Consider the following 17,762-nt stretch of genomic DNA (forward strand, 5'->3'; position numbering starts at 1 on the left):
CTCCACCTCCCCTCTTCCTCTTCCTCCCCTCTCCTCTCTCCCTCCTTCTATCTGCTCTCCTTCTCTTCCTCCTCCTCATTTCACTTCCAATCTGTTTCTTCTCCTCCACCTCCTCCACCTCTTTTCTTCTACCCCCTTCTTCTCCTCCTCCTCCTCCCCATCTCCTCCTCCTCTTCCTCCTCCTCCTCCTCCTCCACCTCCCATCTCCTCCTCCTCCTCCTCCTCCTCCTCCTCCTCCTCCTCCTCCTCCTCCTCCTCCTGCACCTCCCCATCTCCTCCACCTCCTCCTCCTCCTCCTCCTCCTGCACCTCCCCATCTCCTCCTCTTCCTCCTCCTCCTCCTCCTCCTCCTCCTCCTCCTCCTCCTCCTCTTCCTCCACCTCCCTCCCCATCTCCTCCTCCTCCACCTCCCTCCCCCCTCCTCCTCCTCCTCTTCCTCCACCTCCCTCCCCATCTCCTCCTCCTCCACCTCCCTCCCCCCTCCTCCCTGTGTGGGGTTGTTGTGGTCACAGCGGTCCTACTGTGTTTCTATGATTCAGACCCCAGCAGTCATGACGCTGAGACCCCCCCCCACCCCACACACGCACACGCACACACACACTCCTACGACACACACTCGTGTTCATAAGAAGTTATTTCATATTTTTTTCAGTTTTGATTCATATTTTTGAATGGATTTTTGATAAAGCAAATATGAGTGTTTGTGTAGGACAATAACCCTCATCGCATATATAACGCACAACATGCGTACACGGAGTGACCTTCATGGCGGAACACGTGGAGCACACACACAAAAACAGACGCACACACAGCCACCCACCAACCCATACACATGTAGCACATACTCACACACATACAAATAGGGAGGCACACACAGTCACACGCACGCACACACATATGTAGCACACGCGAACAAAGAGACCTGAAAACATGTAGCAAACACAAACATGTAGGACATACAGAGAGACCCATACACATGAAGTACAAACACACACATGTAGCGCACACAGCGATCCACGGACCCTCGCACACTTCAAATGACCCACTAGCCTGGGGGCAGCATGTAATTTCCTCCAAAGTGACACACAGCGCTCACATAAACACACAGCGTCTCCTGCGTACAACATCCGACATCCCCGGAAGCTACAGAACCCAGCGTAGAATAGGGCTTTGACCTTTGCCCAAAAACCATATTCGAAGTTCGTTTGTTTATTAATATTAATATTTGAATATATTCGAATATTTATCAATGATATTTTGACCATTAAATGCCTTCAGTAAGACCTGGATTGGGCTTCGCAAGGTTTGTTTACAGGCGTTGCTATGGTTTACCCGTCTTGCGCGTTCCAGCGGTTTATTAGGTTTCTAATAAATCGCTGTCTAATCAATACTTCATTCACTGCCTCTTCCGTGGTCATTACAATATTATGAATAGACTGCGTGGGGTTCTCCGACGTCTCTCCCTCTTGGCCTGCCCAAAACAGGTTTGAATATTAAGGTATGCCTAATATTCGTTCGAATTTTGATTTATTTTTTGATATTCGAATAACGAAGTTCGGAGTCAAAGCCCTAGCTTTGACTCCGAACGTCACGCCCTAGCGTAGAACCACACGGACCGGATGTGTACAGCCGGTGAGGACAAACCGTCCACTCAGCAGCGTGTGGGACTTCTGAGGCGGCGGCAGTCACAGCAGTGCAGAGTTGAGGCCAGGACGCCGTCGTCACGTCTGCTCACCGGCAACCTGACCCCCATCCCCCTCCTCCCCCCCACCCCCCAGACGGGGGCGGTGTACTTTGCTGCCTTGATAAGAGAGCTGGCCCCCTCCCCACCCCCACGCGCCTCACGTGAACCCTGCAGCCATCCGCCCGCGGAGCAAGGCTGCAGGGTTCACGTCTGACGCTCGCCATGGCCGCTGGCCCGGCGTGATGTCAGCCGGGCCGGTGTTGTCATGGTGACGGGATCACGGCATGGGGTTTCGGTTTCGGTGTGGGAAACCGGGGCGGTGACCTGACCTGTGTTCAGGCGGACGTTCCTACGTCAGCGAGGCGAGGAAACACCCCAAGAGCTAGAGCTGAAACCGCGTTCTGAATCTCAGCATGTAGTCGGGGATTGTGGCCGTTCGGTCGGTAGTTTCCACAAATGTACACAGATGAAAACTCAGTTTGAACCTTTTTTTTTTTTTTTGTACAGTCTGTATGTTACGCCCAAACTGATCACTTGCTCTTTCTCCTTGTGTCTCTGTCACTCTCCATCTCTCTCTCTCAGCATGTCTTTCTCCCTCTGTCTCTCTCTTTCTCTTTCGGACTGTCTCTCTGTCTGTCTCTCTGTGTCTGTCTCTGTCTCTCTGTCTCTAGTTCTCTCTCTTTCTATGTGACCGTGTTGTAGTGTGTCCATATGCTTCCCACACATAGCATTCACAGGCTTGTAGCCAACACACATCTGGTCTTAATGAGGTATGTGTGTGTGTGTTTGTGTGTCTATGCACGCTGCCTTGGCCTTGTGTTAAAATGGTGTTGAGTCTTTTATTGCAACCCACGGAATTACACAAAGTCATGTGTAGTTGTGTGAAAGTGGGAACGTGTGTGTGTCTTTATGTTTGTATATGTGTGTCTCTCTCTCTCTGTGTGTGTGTGTGTGTGTGTGTGTGTGTGTGTGTGTGTGTGTGTGTGTGTGTGTGTGTGTGTGTGTGTGTGTGTGTGTGTGTGTGTGTGTGTGTGTGTGTGTGTGTGTGTGTGTGTGTGCGCGTGTCTCTCTCTCTATATGTGTGTGTGACTTAGTGTGTGTGTGTGTCTCTCATATGTTTGTGTGCGTGTGCGTCTCTGTATATGTGTGTCTGCCTGGTGGAGTGTGACTCTGTGTTTCTCTCGGTGTTTGTGTCTCTGTATATGTGTGTGTCTCTCTATGTGTGTGTGTGGTGGAGTGTGGTTCCTGGCGTTGGTCCAGCGTAGCGTGTATTGAGTCTGTGTGCCTCTCAAGGCTGGCTGTAATCGGTGGTGCGTGAGGGGCTGATAGGGGGGGGCTTTGATACCGATAGCGGCCCGGGCGCTGATAGCGCTGAGAGCACGGCAGACCTTCACACTCTGCCAGCATGTCTTGATGTGTCTGGAGCCCCTATCTCTGTGGAGGAGCACCCCCCAACACGGGCTGCCACCGACAGCGCTTTGTACAGGCGCTTTGGTAGCCCTCTCTGGCCCTCTTCGTCTCCTCCTCTCGGCCTCCCTCCCTCCCTCGTCTCCTCGTCTCCTCGTCTCTTTCTCTCTGTCTTTATCCCTCTCTGGTCTCCTTGCCTCCTTCTCTCTCCCTCTCTTGTCTTCTCCTCTCTTGCCCTCTCTTGTCACCTTGTCTCCTTCTCTCTCCCTCTCTTGTCTCCTCCTCTCTCCCTCTCTTGCCCTCTCTTGTCACCTTGTCTCCTTCTCTCTCCCTCTCTTGTCTCCCCCTCTCTCCCTCTCTTGCCATCTTGTTTCCTACTCTCTCCCTCTCTTGTCTCCCTCTCTTGCCCTCTCGTCACCTTGTCTCCTTCTCTCTCCCTCTCTTGTCTCCCTCTCTTGCCCTCTCTTGTCATCTTGTTTCCTTCTCTCTCTCGTCTCCTCCTCTCCTCCTCTTGCTCTGTCTTTTGCTCCCTCTCGTCACCTCCTCTCTCACTCCCTCTGTCTTTTGCACTCTCTCTCTCTCTGTGTCTTTCTCTCTTATCCTTCGTATCACAAAGCAGCCATCAATGAGTGTGGCGGTACCACGATGGTTCACCCGCTGTCGAGCGCATCTCACAGCTCTTTTCTCGGTTCCCACTGTGCGGAAGTTCTCACCGTGGCGGTGAAAGTACCTAACGCAAGCTGGAAGTGAAACTAAAGCCGAACATCCCACCTCAAGGGAGTCAGACCACAGAAACCCATACCTGCCCACCCTTTGTTTGCATGTTTCGTTCCTCCATTTTATCTCTGCCCATTCAGAAGTACGGATGAAAGATTAATCAAATTCAAATCAGATTCGCGATGTAATAGAACGTGATATGCATTCGCAAAGGCTACAAGAAAAAAAAAAAAGATTATTTTCAATCTTTATTCTTTGGGGTTTTGTTAGCGTAGCTGACTGGAGATCAGTTGGATTTATATTTATTTTTCCTCTACGATTCTATAGTTAAATAAAGTGAATGAATGGATGAACGTCGGGTAATATTGAACAGCACTTCGAGTGGCCACTGGTTAGAAAAGCGCTGTGTCAATGCAGTGTAGTAACGCGACCGACCCGTAGACTCTTCCCATGTCACTCACCTCCACCTCCTCCCTCTCTCTCCGTGTTACCCAGGGTTCGCCTTCCCGGAGTGGGCCTACAAGCCCGAGTCCAGCCCGGGCTCCAGACAGATCCAGCTGTGGCACTTCATCCTGGAGCTGCTGAGGAAGGAGGAGTACCACGAGGTGATCGCCTGGCAGGGCGACTACGGGGAGTTCGTCATCAAGGACCCCGACGAGGTGGCACGCCTGTGGGGGGCGCGCAAGTGCAAACCCCAGATGAACTACGACAAGCTGAGCCGTGCACTGAGGTGAGAGGGGGGGGAGAGGAGGAGGGAGGGAGGGGGAGAGGTGGGAGGAGGGAGGGTGGGGAGAGGAGGGGGGGAAGAGGAAGGGAGAGAAGGGGGCGAAGAAGAAGAAGAAGAAGAGGAGGAAGAAAGGAAGAAGAAGAGGAGGGAGGGAGGGAGGGAAGGAGAGGAGGGAATGAAGAGGAGGGGATATTTTGTGTTGGTGATGAGTTTTATTGTTGCGTGTGTTGGAGACACATTTGTTTACAGTTTGTCGTGTGTGTTGGCGATGACGTCTCAGTGGTTGTTGATATGTGTTTGTTTCTGTGTTGGTGATGTTTTTTGTTGTTGTATTGGTGATGGGGTGTCAGTTGGTCGGTGTGTTGGTTGTTGCACACACTACCACACACACACTACCACACAAACGCACGAACACACCCCCCACCTAGAACACGCAACATGTGGAGTGCTGAGAACAGTCCTCATTTAGATCTCAAGCTGTCAACGGGGACATACACACGCATGTTCGGAGCTTACGGTTCCCGCGGCGACCGACTTGTTCCGCCACCTAGACCCACACAAACGCGCACAGAAATACACGCAGATCTCCTCCACACCAGCTGCCTTTTGTTTGTGTTTGTGTTGGTGTTGTGCGTTGGACTTGGGTCTGTCGACGTGACTCAGGGTGTGCGATCGAGTGCACTGCACTCAGAGCTACAGGGATACAAAGTCCTGGAGGCCTCTGGGTTATTGACTCAGCCTGAGGCCTTTTATCACACGCTCCACAGGGACTTACAGGGGTTTGATGTATGGATAAGGAGGAGGCTGGACTTAACTGTCTAACCTCTACCTGCTCCTTAGTGACCCCATGACGGGCATTAAGGAGCAGGTAGGGGTTAGACAGTACTGGTAGATCATTAAGGAGCAGGTAGGGGTTAGACAGTACTGGTAGGTCATTAAGGAGCAGGTAGGGGTTAGACAGTACAGACAGGTCATTAAGGGGCAGGTAGGGGTTAGACAGTACAGAGACAGGTCATTAAGGAGCAGGTAGGGGTTAGACAGTACAGAGACAGGTCACTACGGAGCAGGTAGCGGTTAGACAGTACAGAGACGGGTCATTAAGGAGCAGGAAGGGGTTAGACAGTACACAGACAGGTCACTAAGGAGCAGGTAGGGGTTAGACAGTACACAGACAGGTCATTAAGGAGCAGGTAGGGGTTAGACAGTACACAGACAGGTCACTAAGGAGCAGGTAGGGGTTAGACAGTACAGAGACAGGTCATTAAGGAGCAGGTAGGGGTTAGACAGTACAGAGACAGGTCATTAAGGAGCAGGTAGGGGTTAGACAGTACAGAGACAGGTCACTAAGGAGCAGGTAGGGGTTAGACAGTACAGAGACAGGTCATTAAGGAGCAGGTAGGGGTTAGACAGTACAGAGACAGGTCATTAAGGAGCAGGTAGGGGTTAGACAGTACAGAGACAGGTCATTAAGGAGCAGGTAGGGGTTAGACAGTACAGAGACAGGTCACTAAGGAGCAGGTAGGGGTTAGACAGTACAGAGACAGGTCATTAAGGAGCAGGTAGGGGTTAGACAGTACAGTCAGGTCATTAAGGAGCAGGTAGGGGTTAGACAGTACAGAGACAGGTCATTAGGAGCAGGTAGGGGTTAGACAGTACACAGACAGGTCATTAAGGAGCAGGTAGGGGTTAGACAGTACAGAGACAGGTCACTAAGGAGCAGGGGTTAGACAGTACAGAGACAGGTCATTAAGGAGCAGGTAGGGGTTAGACAGTACAGAGACAGGTCATTAAGGAGCAGGTAGGGGTTAGACAGTACAGAGACAGGTCACTAAGGAGCAGGTAGGGGTTAGACAGTACAGAGTAAATGATACAGGGTTGCGGCGCTGGCGTGCCTGTATAGTTGTCACAGTGACATGCCGGAGGAGGCTAGCTGATCGACAACAGCACAGGTACATCTGAGCCTGTCCAGCTGTACAGTGCACACCTGGAGAGCATCGCGTGTGACATGGCGCGGGCCCCTGAGTGGGGGGCCCTCGCGTCTGGGCTGCGGTCTCTCAGCGGCGTCTTTATTGGAACGCGGCCGCTAATGAACCGGCTGCTCTCCATTAACTCAGCGTCTGATTGATCCCGCTCGCTTTGATGTGAAGGGGTTGATCTTAGTGTGTGTGTGTGTGTGTGTGTGTGTGTGTGTGTGTGTGTGTGTGTGTGTGTGTGTGTGTGTGTGTGTGTGTGTGTGTGTGTGTGTGTGTGTGTGTGTGTGTGTGTGTGTGTGTGTGTGTGTGTGTGTGTGTGTTATTTTCAATGCGTGTGTGTGTGTTGTTATAAACTTGTGTGTGCTTGTTTTTTTTATTTTATGCTTGCCTGTGTGTGTGTGGGTCCTTGTGTTTTAACGCGTGTGTGCTTTGTTTTTAAATGCATGCCTGCATTCGGTGTGTGTGTGTGTGTGTGCCTTTGTTGGACTTGATTTGAAGTGAGGAGGAAGAAGAGCCCCCCCCCCCCCCCCCCCCTCTTCATTAGCATGCTAACATTAGCTGCGTGTTAGCACCTTAGCGCTAGGCCTGGGCTTCCTTTGTGTGTGGGGTCGACCCAGTTTGTTCGGAGGTGTGTGTTGTGAACCCAATGAGGACCAGTGGCGCTCCTCGTGTCACGTGACCCCGGTTCTCCGCCAGCGTTGGAGTCACATGCGGGACACGTGCTCAAGGCCCTTTTGTGCGTTTGCGTTGTGTGGGTGTGCGTTTGTTCCGGGGCTGAGTGTGCGTGCCGGCCTCTAGTCCCGGGTTGTGAGTGGATTGCTTCTCCCGCTCGTTGAGTTGAAGTGCTGCCGCTCAAGCACCTGTTGGCACGACGACCGACGGCCAATCACGGCGAGCCACTCAGCGAGGCACTGTGTGCTACACGCGGCTGGCTAACGCGCGACTTTGTTGGCCGTGAAGTACCTGGCCACTGGCGGAGAGTTGGATGGATGAATAATGACTGCAACCACTCAGGAAGACCTTCTGGGGTTATAACAGTTAGACAGAAACATCATCCTCGTCTCACTTGTGATATCTGATGGAGCGATGCAGGGAGTTACGGATGGGTTGAACACCTGACTCCTGAAAATATGTGTGACTGTCTCTCTCCCTCCATTTGTAACTGGCTCTCCCTCTTTGGGTCTCTGGCTCTCCCTCCATTTGTATCTGTCTATCTCTGTCTCTGTCTCTGTCTCTGTCTCTGTCTCTGTCTCTCTCTCGGTCTCTTTCTCTCTGTGTGTACCTGTCGCTCTCTCTCTGTGTATTATTGTCTCTCCCTCTGTGTGTCTGTGATGGTCTCTCCCTCTGTGTGTCTGTGATGGTCTCTCCCTCTGTGTCTGACGGTCTCTCCCTGACTCTCTCCAGGTATTACTACAACAAGAGGATCCTCCATAAGACCAAGGGGAAACGCTTCACCTACAAGTTCAACTTCAACAAGCTGGTCCTGGTGAACTACCCCTTCATCGACATGGGCTCTGGTCAGTACACACAAACACGCATCTCGGAACACACACACGCATGTCAGTAAACACGCGCACACACCTTACACACATGTCAGTACACACACCTCACACACATCAGTTCACACAGTCGCACACATCTTGAAGCATATAACACACGCGCACACACGTCAGTACACACACACACCTCACACACATGTCAGTTCACACAGTCGCACACATCTTAAAGCACATAGCTCACACACGTGTCAGTACACATCACACGCATACACATGCGCGTCACACACATGTCAGTACACAACCATAACTCCACACACTTGGCATGCACGTCGTTCAAACTGTTCAGTCCCAGATCCACTCAAACTCTCTTGTGACACACATGGTGTGTGTCAATATGAATGCTGAGCATTTTGTTAACACACTCCAGATACACATGTGTGTAGACCCCCCCCACCCCCCCCAGACACACCCCTGGGGGCTGTGGGGGCGTAAACAGAGTGGTGGCTCTTGACGGGCGTCCAGCAGCCGGCACTTATTATGGGATGTCTGATGTGGTCTGCCCCACACACACACACACACGCATGCATTAATATTGAAGACACACATGCACGTTGACACACACACATGGTTTGCATGAATATGGTTTCTATACACACACAGAAAGAACAAACAAAGCTTTGAGACTAATTCTGAAAGCCATCGTGGTCACACACACACACACACACACACACACACACACACACACACACACACACACACACACACACACACACACACACACACACACACACACACACACACACACACACACACACACACGGTAGTGGAAACTCTGGAGCAGCCCATCCTGTGTTTGTGATGGCAGTAAGTGAGACTTTTCCAATATTTAAGGGGTTGTCTGGCTCCGCGCGGGGCAGCCTGTCAGCGAGCCAGACCCTCCATCATACTGCTGCACACGCACTATTTCATCTGTGTACAACTTGTCCTCCACTGCTTTGGGTTAACTTTAGCTTTTTTTACCCTTTTCCGTCCTTGCTAAACTGTGTTTTTTTTTTTTTACATGAACACTCCCCTGCTGATGTAGTGTTCGTACTGTAGTAGAACGAGCAGTGCTCTGGCCAGGCTGACGTGTTCCTAGTACTAATACTATTGAGTACCGCTCGTAGTTATTATGAGCTCATGATGAGGTCATACTACTAAAACAAATGAACGGCTTAATACATTTACATTTAAGGCAGTAGCAGACGCTTGTACCCAAAAGCGACTCACAATAGGTACATTTGTCGGGAGAAAGAGAAACGACAATATAGCGTTGTCGGCACAGTAAAGATGTTCATAGAACCAAGTGTCAAGCACTAAAAATCACTAAGTCAACCCATTCCCTGTACGCAACAGAGAAAGCAATTAGTTAGTAGTGGTAGTGATTTGCTCATCTCACTCCTAATACACACACACACACACACTGTGTGTGTGTGTCCCTCAGAGCTCTTATACTAGTAATTAGTACCAACTCGTTGTAGTTCATAGCAGTATCTTGTCTCAGTGTGCTCCAGACGAGATTGGAGCGGGGGTCTCGGTGCTACTAGTTATAATTAGTGCTGTCAAGCGATGAAAATATTTAATCGTGATTAATCGCATTAATGTCATAGTTAACTACGATTAATCGCGATTAATCACAATTCTTTTTTCTATGCTAAATATCCCTTGATTTCTTTGTCCCATTAATTGTTCTCATTGTAATGCTCTTATCAACATGGAGGAGTGCATCGGCTTGCCTTGTGCAAATGTTTTTTTATTGATAACAACATTGGCATATACTGATCAAAACAGGATGATACAAAAAAAAAGCCTATAGAGCAATTAAACGATGAACATACAAACACACTGCCTTGAACATAGCAGTCAGGCTACTACTTCTTTGTTTTGAGCCAAAGGAAAGGACATTTTTTTATTTTTTTAAATACAAGAATTGCGTTAATCGCGCGACAAAAAAAATTAACGCCGTTAAAATTGGTTTGCGTTAACGCCGTTAATAACGCGTTTAACTGACGGCACTAGTTATAAACCATGGTATATCCTCTGAGTCAGTCTCTTAATACTCTCTCTCCCCCCCCCCCCCCCCCCCCCCCCAGGACGCGTCCCCCAGAGCGCCCCGCCCATCACCAGCGGCGGCTCCCACTTCCGCTTCCCGCCCTCCACGCCGTCGGAGGTGCTCTCCCCCAGCGAGGACCTCCGCAGCCCGGGGGTGTTCAGCGGCGTGGCGCGGCGCATGGCGCGGGGCTCCGTCAGCGACTGCAGCGATGGCACCTCCACCAACTCAGAGCTGGAGGAGACGGTGGGCGGGGGCGGCGGCGGGGGGGTCCCCGGCGACGACCGGGGCCTGGGGGGGCCCGACCGCTCCTTCAGGGGCCTCCTGCCGCCGCGCATGACCCACGAGTCCCTGTTCCGCATGTACGGCTCCGGGGCGCACCTGGCCCGGCCCACCCCGCGGGTCCACTCGGAGCAGCTGTCCCCCTTCCCCGTGTCCCCGCTGCCCGGCCCCGGGGGCCACCTGGGCCCCGCGCTCTCCCCGGGTCTGTCCATGACGCCGGGCTCCCACCTGCCCTACACCCCGTCCCCCTCCATGTCCTCCCCCATGCTGGGCTCCCACTTCTCCTTCAACGCGGACGACATGAAGCGCTACCTGCAGGCCCACGCCCAGTCGGTGTACAACTACCACCTGAGCCCCCGCGCCTTCCTTCACTACCCCAACATCCTGATCCCCCAGCCGCACCGGCCCGCGCCGCCGCCGCCGCAGCCGCAGCCCGCCCACGACAAGCCCCCCGCCCACCACCTGCTGCACGCCCCCCCGCCGCCGCCCATGCACCTCTCCCATTCGCTGGCGGGGTCCCTGGGGGCGGGGCTGGACGACCAGCAGCACCCCTCCCCCTTCAAGTTCAAGCTGCAGCCGCCGCCGCTCGGACGCAAGCAGCGGGACGGGGGCTGCTCCTCCTCCTCCTCTTCCTCCTCCTCCTCCGCCCACGGCCAATCGGCGGCCTCCGCGGGCTCCGGCATGCACTCTAACCACGCTGCCATGGCGACGCCCAAGATCAAGGTACGTTCCCACGATGACAGAGTGTGTATTATGGGATGATGAGTGTGTATTATGGGATGTTTTTTGCAGCAGAAGGCTGAATCATTACAGTCCACCTGGGTTCATGGATATTGCAAAAAGGTAGCGTGCATTAAACGCATGTTGGCGGCATGATGCTCAGGGGGTGGAGCGGGTTGGCTGGTCACGGGGAGGTGGCTGGATCGAGATCCTCACCCTGACTGCTCCCGACTTTGCCCTGCGTGGCTGACTCCGCCGTCGGTGTGTGAACGTGTGCGTGAACGGGTGAATGAGAGGCAGTGTTGTGAAGCGCTTTGAGGGTTAGGCCGCTGGTCAGAAAAACGCTGTTTATTTACCCTCGTTGTTCCCTCCCCCCGCCACCAGGTGGAGCCCATCTCCGACAACGAGTCCGAGGAGGTGGAGGTGACCGACATCAGCGAGGAGGACGAGCAGATGAATCACCACGGCGACGGCGACGACGACGACTACGGCGACGATGACGAGGGCGACGTGTTCACCCCGACCAGCCGGCCCAAGCTCCTCCCCCACCACCAGCACCACCAGCACCCCCACCACCACCACGCCCTCCACCGCTACATCCCCGGCCACCTGCAGCTCGGCAACGGGACCGCCGGCCGGCCCCCGCCTCCGCTCCATAGCAACAAGCCGCCGCAGCATCAGCACCACCCCCACCACCACCCGGAGGACGACGAGGACGACGAGGACGTCTTCAAGACCCCGGCCACGCCCCCTCTGAGCGCGGGCCTCCCGCCCCTCCCCCTGCTGAGCCTGAAGAGCGAGCCGGGTCAGGGGTCGGCTCCCATCAGCCCCGGCGGCACGCTGTGCATCCCCCTCAAGCTGCGCTTCAAGCGGCGCTGGAGCGAGGACCAGAAGATGGAGGCGGACGGCGAGAGGGAGGAGGCGGAGGACAAGAAGGTGCGGAGCGCCGAGCAAGAGGAAGGGGAGGCGGCCAGAGGAGCAGGGGGAGCGGTGGAGGGCCTGGGGGTGGCCCCGCCCACCCAGCGTCGCTCCTCCTCCGAGCTGCAGAGGGCCACCGCCCAGCTGTCCCTGGAGAACTCCGGCTGCTGAGACACGCGCGCACGGTCACGCACACACACACACACACACGCCCAGGCAGCTTCCCACCGACGCCTTAACGCATGAGAACACACACCTGCGAGACCAGACCCTCATGAGTGTGTGAAGCTGTGTGTGTGTGTGTGTGTGTGTGTGGGGGAGGGGGGGCCTTCAGCACCTCCACACATCCAACATGAACACGGCAGAATGTGTCCCTGCCTCGACCTTCTAACACTAAAGACTGAACCTCTACTCAGCCTCAAACTCACCCAGTGGGGGCCCCCCATTCTGGGCCCCTGTTCTACCAAGAGCCCCCTCGATGCGGCCCCCAGATGTTTGAACTCACACAACACAAGTCCATGTTTCTCTGCAGGTTCGAGAAGAGGGCTTGGCGTCCAGCTGTGTTGGCCGGTCAGGATGATAAGCATCCGGGTCCACTTACCCCTTCACCTGTCCTTAACGCGTTTCACCTGTCCTTAACGAGCTCACCTGTCCCTAACGAGTCCCTCTAATCAACCTGCCTGATTGGATGTGGCTAATCGGAGCAGCGTCCGATCCTCCAGCAGCGTGATGTGATGAAATATAAATGAATTACACAAAATGGAGGTGGGATGCCTCTAGGCCACACCCACAAACGCCACCCCTCCCCGACAAGATGGAGGACGCTTCAACAACACAATTATAAACAGTCAATGAAATTGGATCACATGACCAGTCTGGTTCCGACAAGGCGATCAGTGTCTTACTCTGAAAGGAACAAACCAATCACAGCCTTCAAACCTAATGAACGGAACTAGCCAATCACAGCCTTCAAACCTAATGACCGGAACTAGCCAATCACAGCCTTCGAACAAGGGACTGCATCAAGGCAGCCTCACCCTCACCCCCACCCCCCCCCCCCCCCACACGTCTGGCGGACGTTAAACCAATCAGAACAGCAGACGGTCAGTTGCTCCCGGGCCAGGTAAGGCCTCTGATTGGACACCATGTTAGGCTTCTCCCTCCCCACGGTTCGAGGACGCTGATTGGTAGAGAGCGCCGTACGGAACCCTGTAATTATGTACACTTTCTCCTTTTCAACCAATGGGCTTTGAGAGAACTGCGGGGGACCGGCCAATGGGAGGGAAGGAGGGAGTCGGGAGGAGGAGCCGAGGCATTGGTTGGCTCCTCCTCCTCCTGAAGAGAAAACAGTTTATATGTACAAGCAGAAGTGGTGTATCTGTATGTGCTGTGTGTCTCAGTGTTCTCCAAGGACAGTAGTGCCTCGTGCAGAGAGAGAGAGAGAGTGAGGGAGGGAGGGAAAGAGAGTGAGGGAGAGAGAGTGAGGGAGAGAGAGGGCCAGTGAGGGAGAGAGAGTGAGGGAGAGAGAGACAGAGAGAGAGAGCGAGCGACTGGCTCTGAGGGCGTTCGGAGATCCGCTGATCTCCCCGCTCTGTCCTCTTTTTGTCTCTATTTTCGGCGCGTTGTGTGTGCGATAATGGCCCGTCTGTTGCCTCGGTCCGCCTCGGGCCCCGTCGTCGTGACGACCGGGCTGCGTGACGACGGGTGATGTGCTCGACGACAACAACAACAACAAGGACCACAACAGGAATGCCCACGACGTACGCCTCCACGAGACGTTTTAAACACACGCTCTTTTCTACGACGTTTTATCAGTATAGTGTAAAAGAAATCGATATAATGCGCCCATTTTAACGAACAAAAAGACGACGAAGAATACTGTGCCTTTTTTTTTAGAAAGCCCCTCCCCCTTTTAGCCAAACGACTCAGAGGACCATCATGCCTTCTGTTTTTATTTTAAAAAAGAACTACAAAATAAAAGCACAACGGACGCATAAATACTATATTTGAATATCTATGGAAACGGAAAAAAAATGCTATATTTCACTGCCGCCATTTCATACCGATCATGAAGAATCCTTTCTATTTTTGAGTGCTATATCTATATATGTATAGATATAGATATAGAGAGAGAGATATATCTATTTGACTGGCCGTATTCTCAGCGGTGTTCTGCAGCCGGGTATGACAGTAGCTCCTGTATATTTTCATAGTATTGACACAGCAGGGTCCCTCGTCTCCTGTTTGTTTCCACGTCCCGGCGCGCCCAGGTGGGTGGGGCAACCGGGCAGGAGTGGTTTAAGTCGACCGCCGGTGGAAACACACATGGAACAGCTTTCTCCCCTCCTCCCCGACGGCCGTGCTGCCGTCTGGCAGCGGCGAGTGGGGCCCCGCCCTGCTGGCCCCGCCTGGCCGGGGCGCTCCGTAGGGTAAAACAAACACGCCTTCGCTCAGGTCTGGGCGGGTTGTTAAAGTACGTCCTGGGGTAGGACGCGCACACACACACACACACACACACACACACACACACACACACACACACACACACCCTCGTACACAAAGCGTGGCTTCACTGTGGCTGCCAGCGGGGACGGTGACATCACACGTGACATCAGACACCCCTACACACTCTCTGGTGTAGACGGCATAACCATAGCTACCGCACACATCCAGACGCACACACACACGCTCAGGGCAGACGTACACACACACCAGACACACAGAGCCGTTCTGAAAGAGGGGGAAATGACATCACAGAAACCACAAAATAGACTGCAAGGGAGGGACTTCCCGGCATCCGAAGTGCGTGTGTGTGTGTGTGTGTGTGTGTGTGTGTGTGTGTGTGTGTGTGTGTGTGTGTGTGTGTGTGTGTCTGTGATTTAAAGGCAGCGTTTTTAAGGCAGGGTTTTGAACCTCGTAGTTTTGTACCGTCACGTCCGATTGTTAAAAGTTACCAGCGACGCTCTCGTTCCTCCGAAGAGAAACCCCGACCTAACGTTAAACACCCAGCGATGCACACACTGCCCAGACCATTGCTGCCTTGCCAGTTGCTTGAAGCCAATAAAATCACTTTTGCCGTTAAAATATCCTCCCACAAAACTCCCCGATGACGATTATTTTTGATCCTTTTCTAGTATTTGTTCCCCCTTCCTTCCGACTTGTATTACTGTTACTCTTGTAATTATATTATTAACATAACGTTTTGTTCCTTCTTGCCAAATGCCCGCCTCTTCCTGAAGCTTCGTATTTTCGTTCTCGACGTCGCGCCTTTTGAGTCCCTGCAGAGGTTAACCAGCTAGTTAACCGTTAACCGGCTAGTTAGCCTTCTAGTTAGCCTAGCTAGCTATCCATGCTAGCCGCGTGGCTTAACCGCAACCTTTCACAACCAGCAACACAAGAGGGGTTTGAGTTATCAACTGCTTTTTATTTGAACAATTCGGTTGTTTTAATTTCCTTTTATTTTATTTTATTTTTTACCTTTTTATGTATATATCTATAACTTTCTTTCCATTTCGGAGGGGTGTATTCTTGTAAGAAGCGTTGATTTATTTTGTTTAACCTTGGTATTTGAGCATGTCGCCCTCCAGGATGAAGAGAGGGGAGGAGGGGCATGGAACAGACATCTGTATTTTGTTTATCTTGTATCTTTTCATCTTCATTTGTAATTAAACAGTAATCAGGGTACATTAAAAAAACAGGTTAAAATGGATGGATGTCTTGTCTTTTTTTTTTTGATTGTCGCATGTTGGGATTTTTTCACACTACGTGACATGAAAATTATTTTCTTTCGTCTAAAATGTTTTTTTTTTAATGAGTTTAATTCAGTGTTTTTTAGTATTGTTTTGTTTTAATCTTTCGCACCAAACGTTAGAGAAGTTTTTCAGATAAACTAGAATCGATGCAGGATTAGGCTGGCGATTTTATTTCCTATTTTGAACAGAGTTTTACTCGAACACATCTCCCGCATTGTGGTCATGTTCACCTAAATTTGGGGAAGAACAACCACTTTTGAAGGTAGTAGTTGGGCTTCATGAAGATAGCACATAATCTTGAATTCAACTTCTCTTACAACTTCAGAATCAGTATTTAACTTTGAGAGGACGTCGTCTCTGGAGAAACGGCCGTGGGCGACGCAGACGTGAATAATGTATGCTCTAAAACCGTTTACTCTTTAAGGACATCTTCACAGGTGTTGATGGCCATCATCACCCTGCAGACCTCGAAAAATAAACTCCTTCTTTACAACTTGACAGTTTATTTCAGCTTTAACCACCAGAACAGTCCCCTCCTTGCTTCGAGCTCGTGTGATGAGCTGATGAATGATACTTAATTGGCGATTGGCTCTGAAAGATGAACTGCCAACGAGGCATTCTGCGGGTTATTGTTATGACCGTTGGTCACTCCTTTGGCGGTTAGATCGATGCACGCACAAATAAATAATGTTAACGTGACTTAACCTCCTTGGTCAACATCCAGCGGCATAACACATAATCTGGACCGATCTTTTGGATGCTTGTTTTAAACTGCTGTTCAAAAGGATATTACAAGTATTTTACATTTTAATAAATGAAAAGTATTGTTGGCAGTGGTCGGTACTGCAGGGGGAGAGACAGGCACCCCAACTAGGACACCACTGACCTCTCCTGGTCTCGGTCGGTACTGCAGTCTAATAGACGCCTAAACAACGGAATACAGGCCTGCATGTTCTTTCTTTTCGGAGTAGAATGTTTGAACATTGTGCTTGTTATAATTAGCAATGTTGATGTAGACCTTCATTCTCCTTCCTGTATACGCGCTGTTTCCTAACTGCTTAAAACGCCCTCTGATTGGATGACCGTCTTTGTTAGACTGCGATTCAAATACAACAGATTCATTTTGTTGATACAGCATATAAATATCTTGTTCTTGTAGGCCTACTGATCCTATCAACATGCGCTTGTTTTGCTGTGTGTAAGAGAAAGAGGCTGACCATCTAAGCTGATACAAAAAACGAGCTGTATTTGCAAGGCTGTTAAACAATATAACCAAGTAATGAAGCTCCTAGATGCACATTAAACAAGTAAAAACATCTTGCATATTAAAAATAAGCCAAACCTATCGAACCAATAGTGGCTCTAACATATCATCTATTAAAACATGGTATCGGAACCTCCTTTTTTTTTACTTTTTAATATTACTATATTATATTTGGATAACAAACACATACAATTATTCAGGCCCTGAACCGTAATAACGTAATTGGAGAAGTTGAAGTTATCCAGAAAATTTGTAGAATCTTGAGTTTTCCTCCCGAGTAATCTTACCGTGAGGCGGACCCAATGTGCAGGTCCACGGCCCGCCTGCAGGGGGCGATTGCTCTCCACTGCAGGCCCAGGGCCCGCCAGGAGGGGGCGAGGGGCCGCCAGTGCAGATCCATGGCCCGCCAGCAGGGGGCGGTGGCCCTCCTCTGCAGGCCCAGGGCCTGCCCAGCAGGGGGTGGTGGGCCTCCTCTGCAGCTCCACGGCTCGCCAGCAGGGGCGGTGGACCTTTACTGCAGGTCCATGGCCCGCCAGCAGGGGGCGACGGTACTAATCTGCAGCTCCACGGCCCGCCAGCAGGGAGCGATGGAGCGCCACTGCAGGTCCACGGGTATTTGGGTATTTGTGGAAGTAAACTGGGCCAGTGGGTCCTCGGCAGCGTCGAAGATATCTGATTTGCAGAATTCCCCCTTCCACTTTCCATCTGCTCCTACGTCTTGTGTCTTAGAA

The 17,762-nt window shown here is 51.8% G+C and overlaps 1 protein-coding gene across 1 annotated transcript; it reads left to right on the forward strand.

Annotated features, from left to right (window-relative positions):
- Nucleotides 1–4,274: 4,274 nt before the first annotated feature.
- LOC130377999 (ETS domain-containing transcription factor ERF-like) lies at nt 4,275–17,361 on the forward strand. Its single transcript, XM_056584939.1, has 4 exons — nt 4,275–4,537; nt 7,912–8,024; nt 10,139–11,100; nt 11,482–17,361. Exons 1-4 carry the CDS (start codon nt 4,506–4,508, stop codon nt 12,184–12,186), a joined length of 1,812 nt encoding a protein of 603 aa, XP_056440914.1. The 5' UTR covers nt 4,275–4,505; the 3' UTR covers nt 12,187–17,361.
- The last annotated feature ends 401 nt before the right edge of the window (nt 17,362–17,762 follow it).

The sequence above is a fragment of the Gadus chalcogrammus genome, unplaced genomic scaffold (assembly GCF_026213295.1).
Source record: "Gadus chalcogrammus isolate NIFS_2021 unplaced genomic scaffold, NIFS_Gcha_1.0 GACHA038, whole genome shotgun sequence".
NCBI classification, from domain to species: domain Eukaryota; kingdom Metazoa; phylum Chordata; class Actinopteri; order Gadiformes; family Gadidae; genus Gadus; species Gadus chalcogrammus.

What these genes read in the sequence shown, in the direction of transcription:
- LOC130377999 (XM_056584939.1), top strand. Translation starts at nt 4,506, where the DNA reads ATGAACTACGACAAGCTGAGCCGTGCACTGAG. An exon ending in CTTCATCGACATGGGCTCTG is followed by an intron (nt 8,025 to 10,138) that starts GTCAGTACACAC and finishes CCCCCCCCCCAG; the next exon opens with GACGCGTCCCCCAGAGCGCC. An exon ending in TGGCGACGCCCAAGATCAAG is followed by an intron (nt 11,101 to 11,481) that starts GTACGTTCCCAC and finishes CCCCGCCACCAG; the next exon opens with GTGGAGCCCATCTCCGACAA.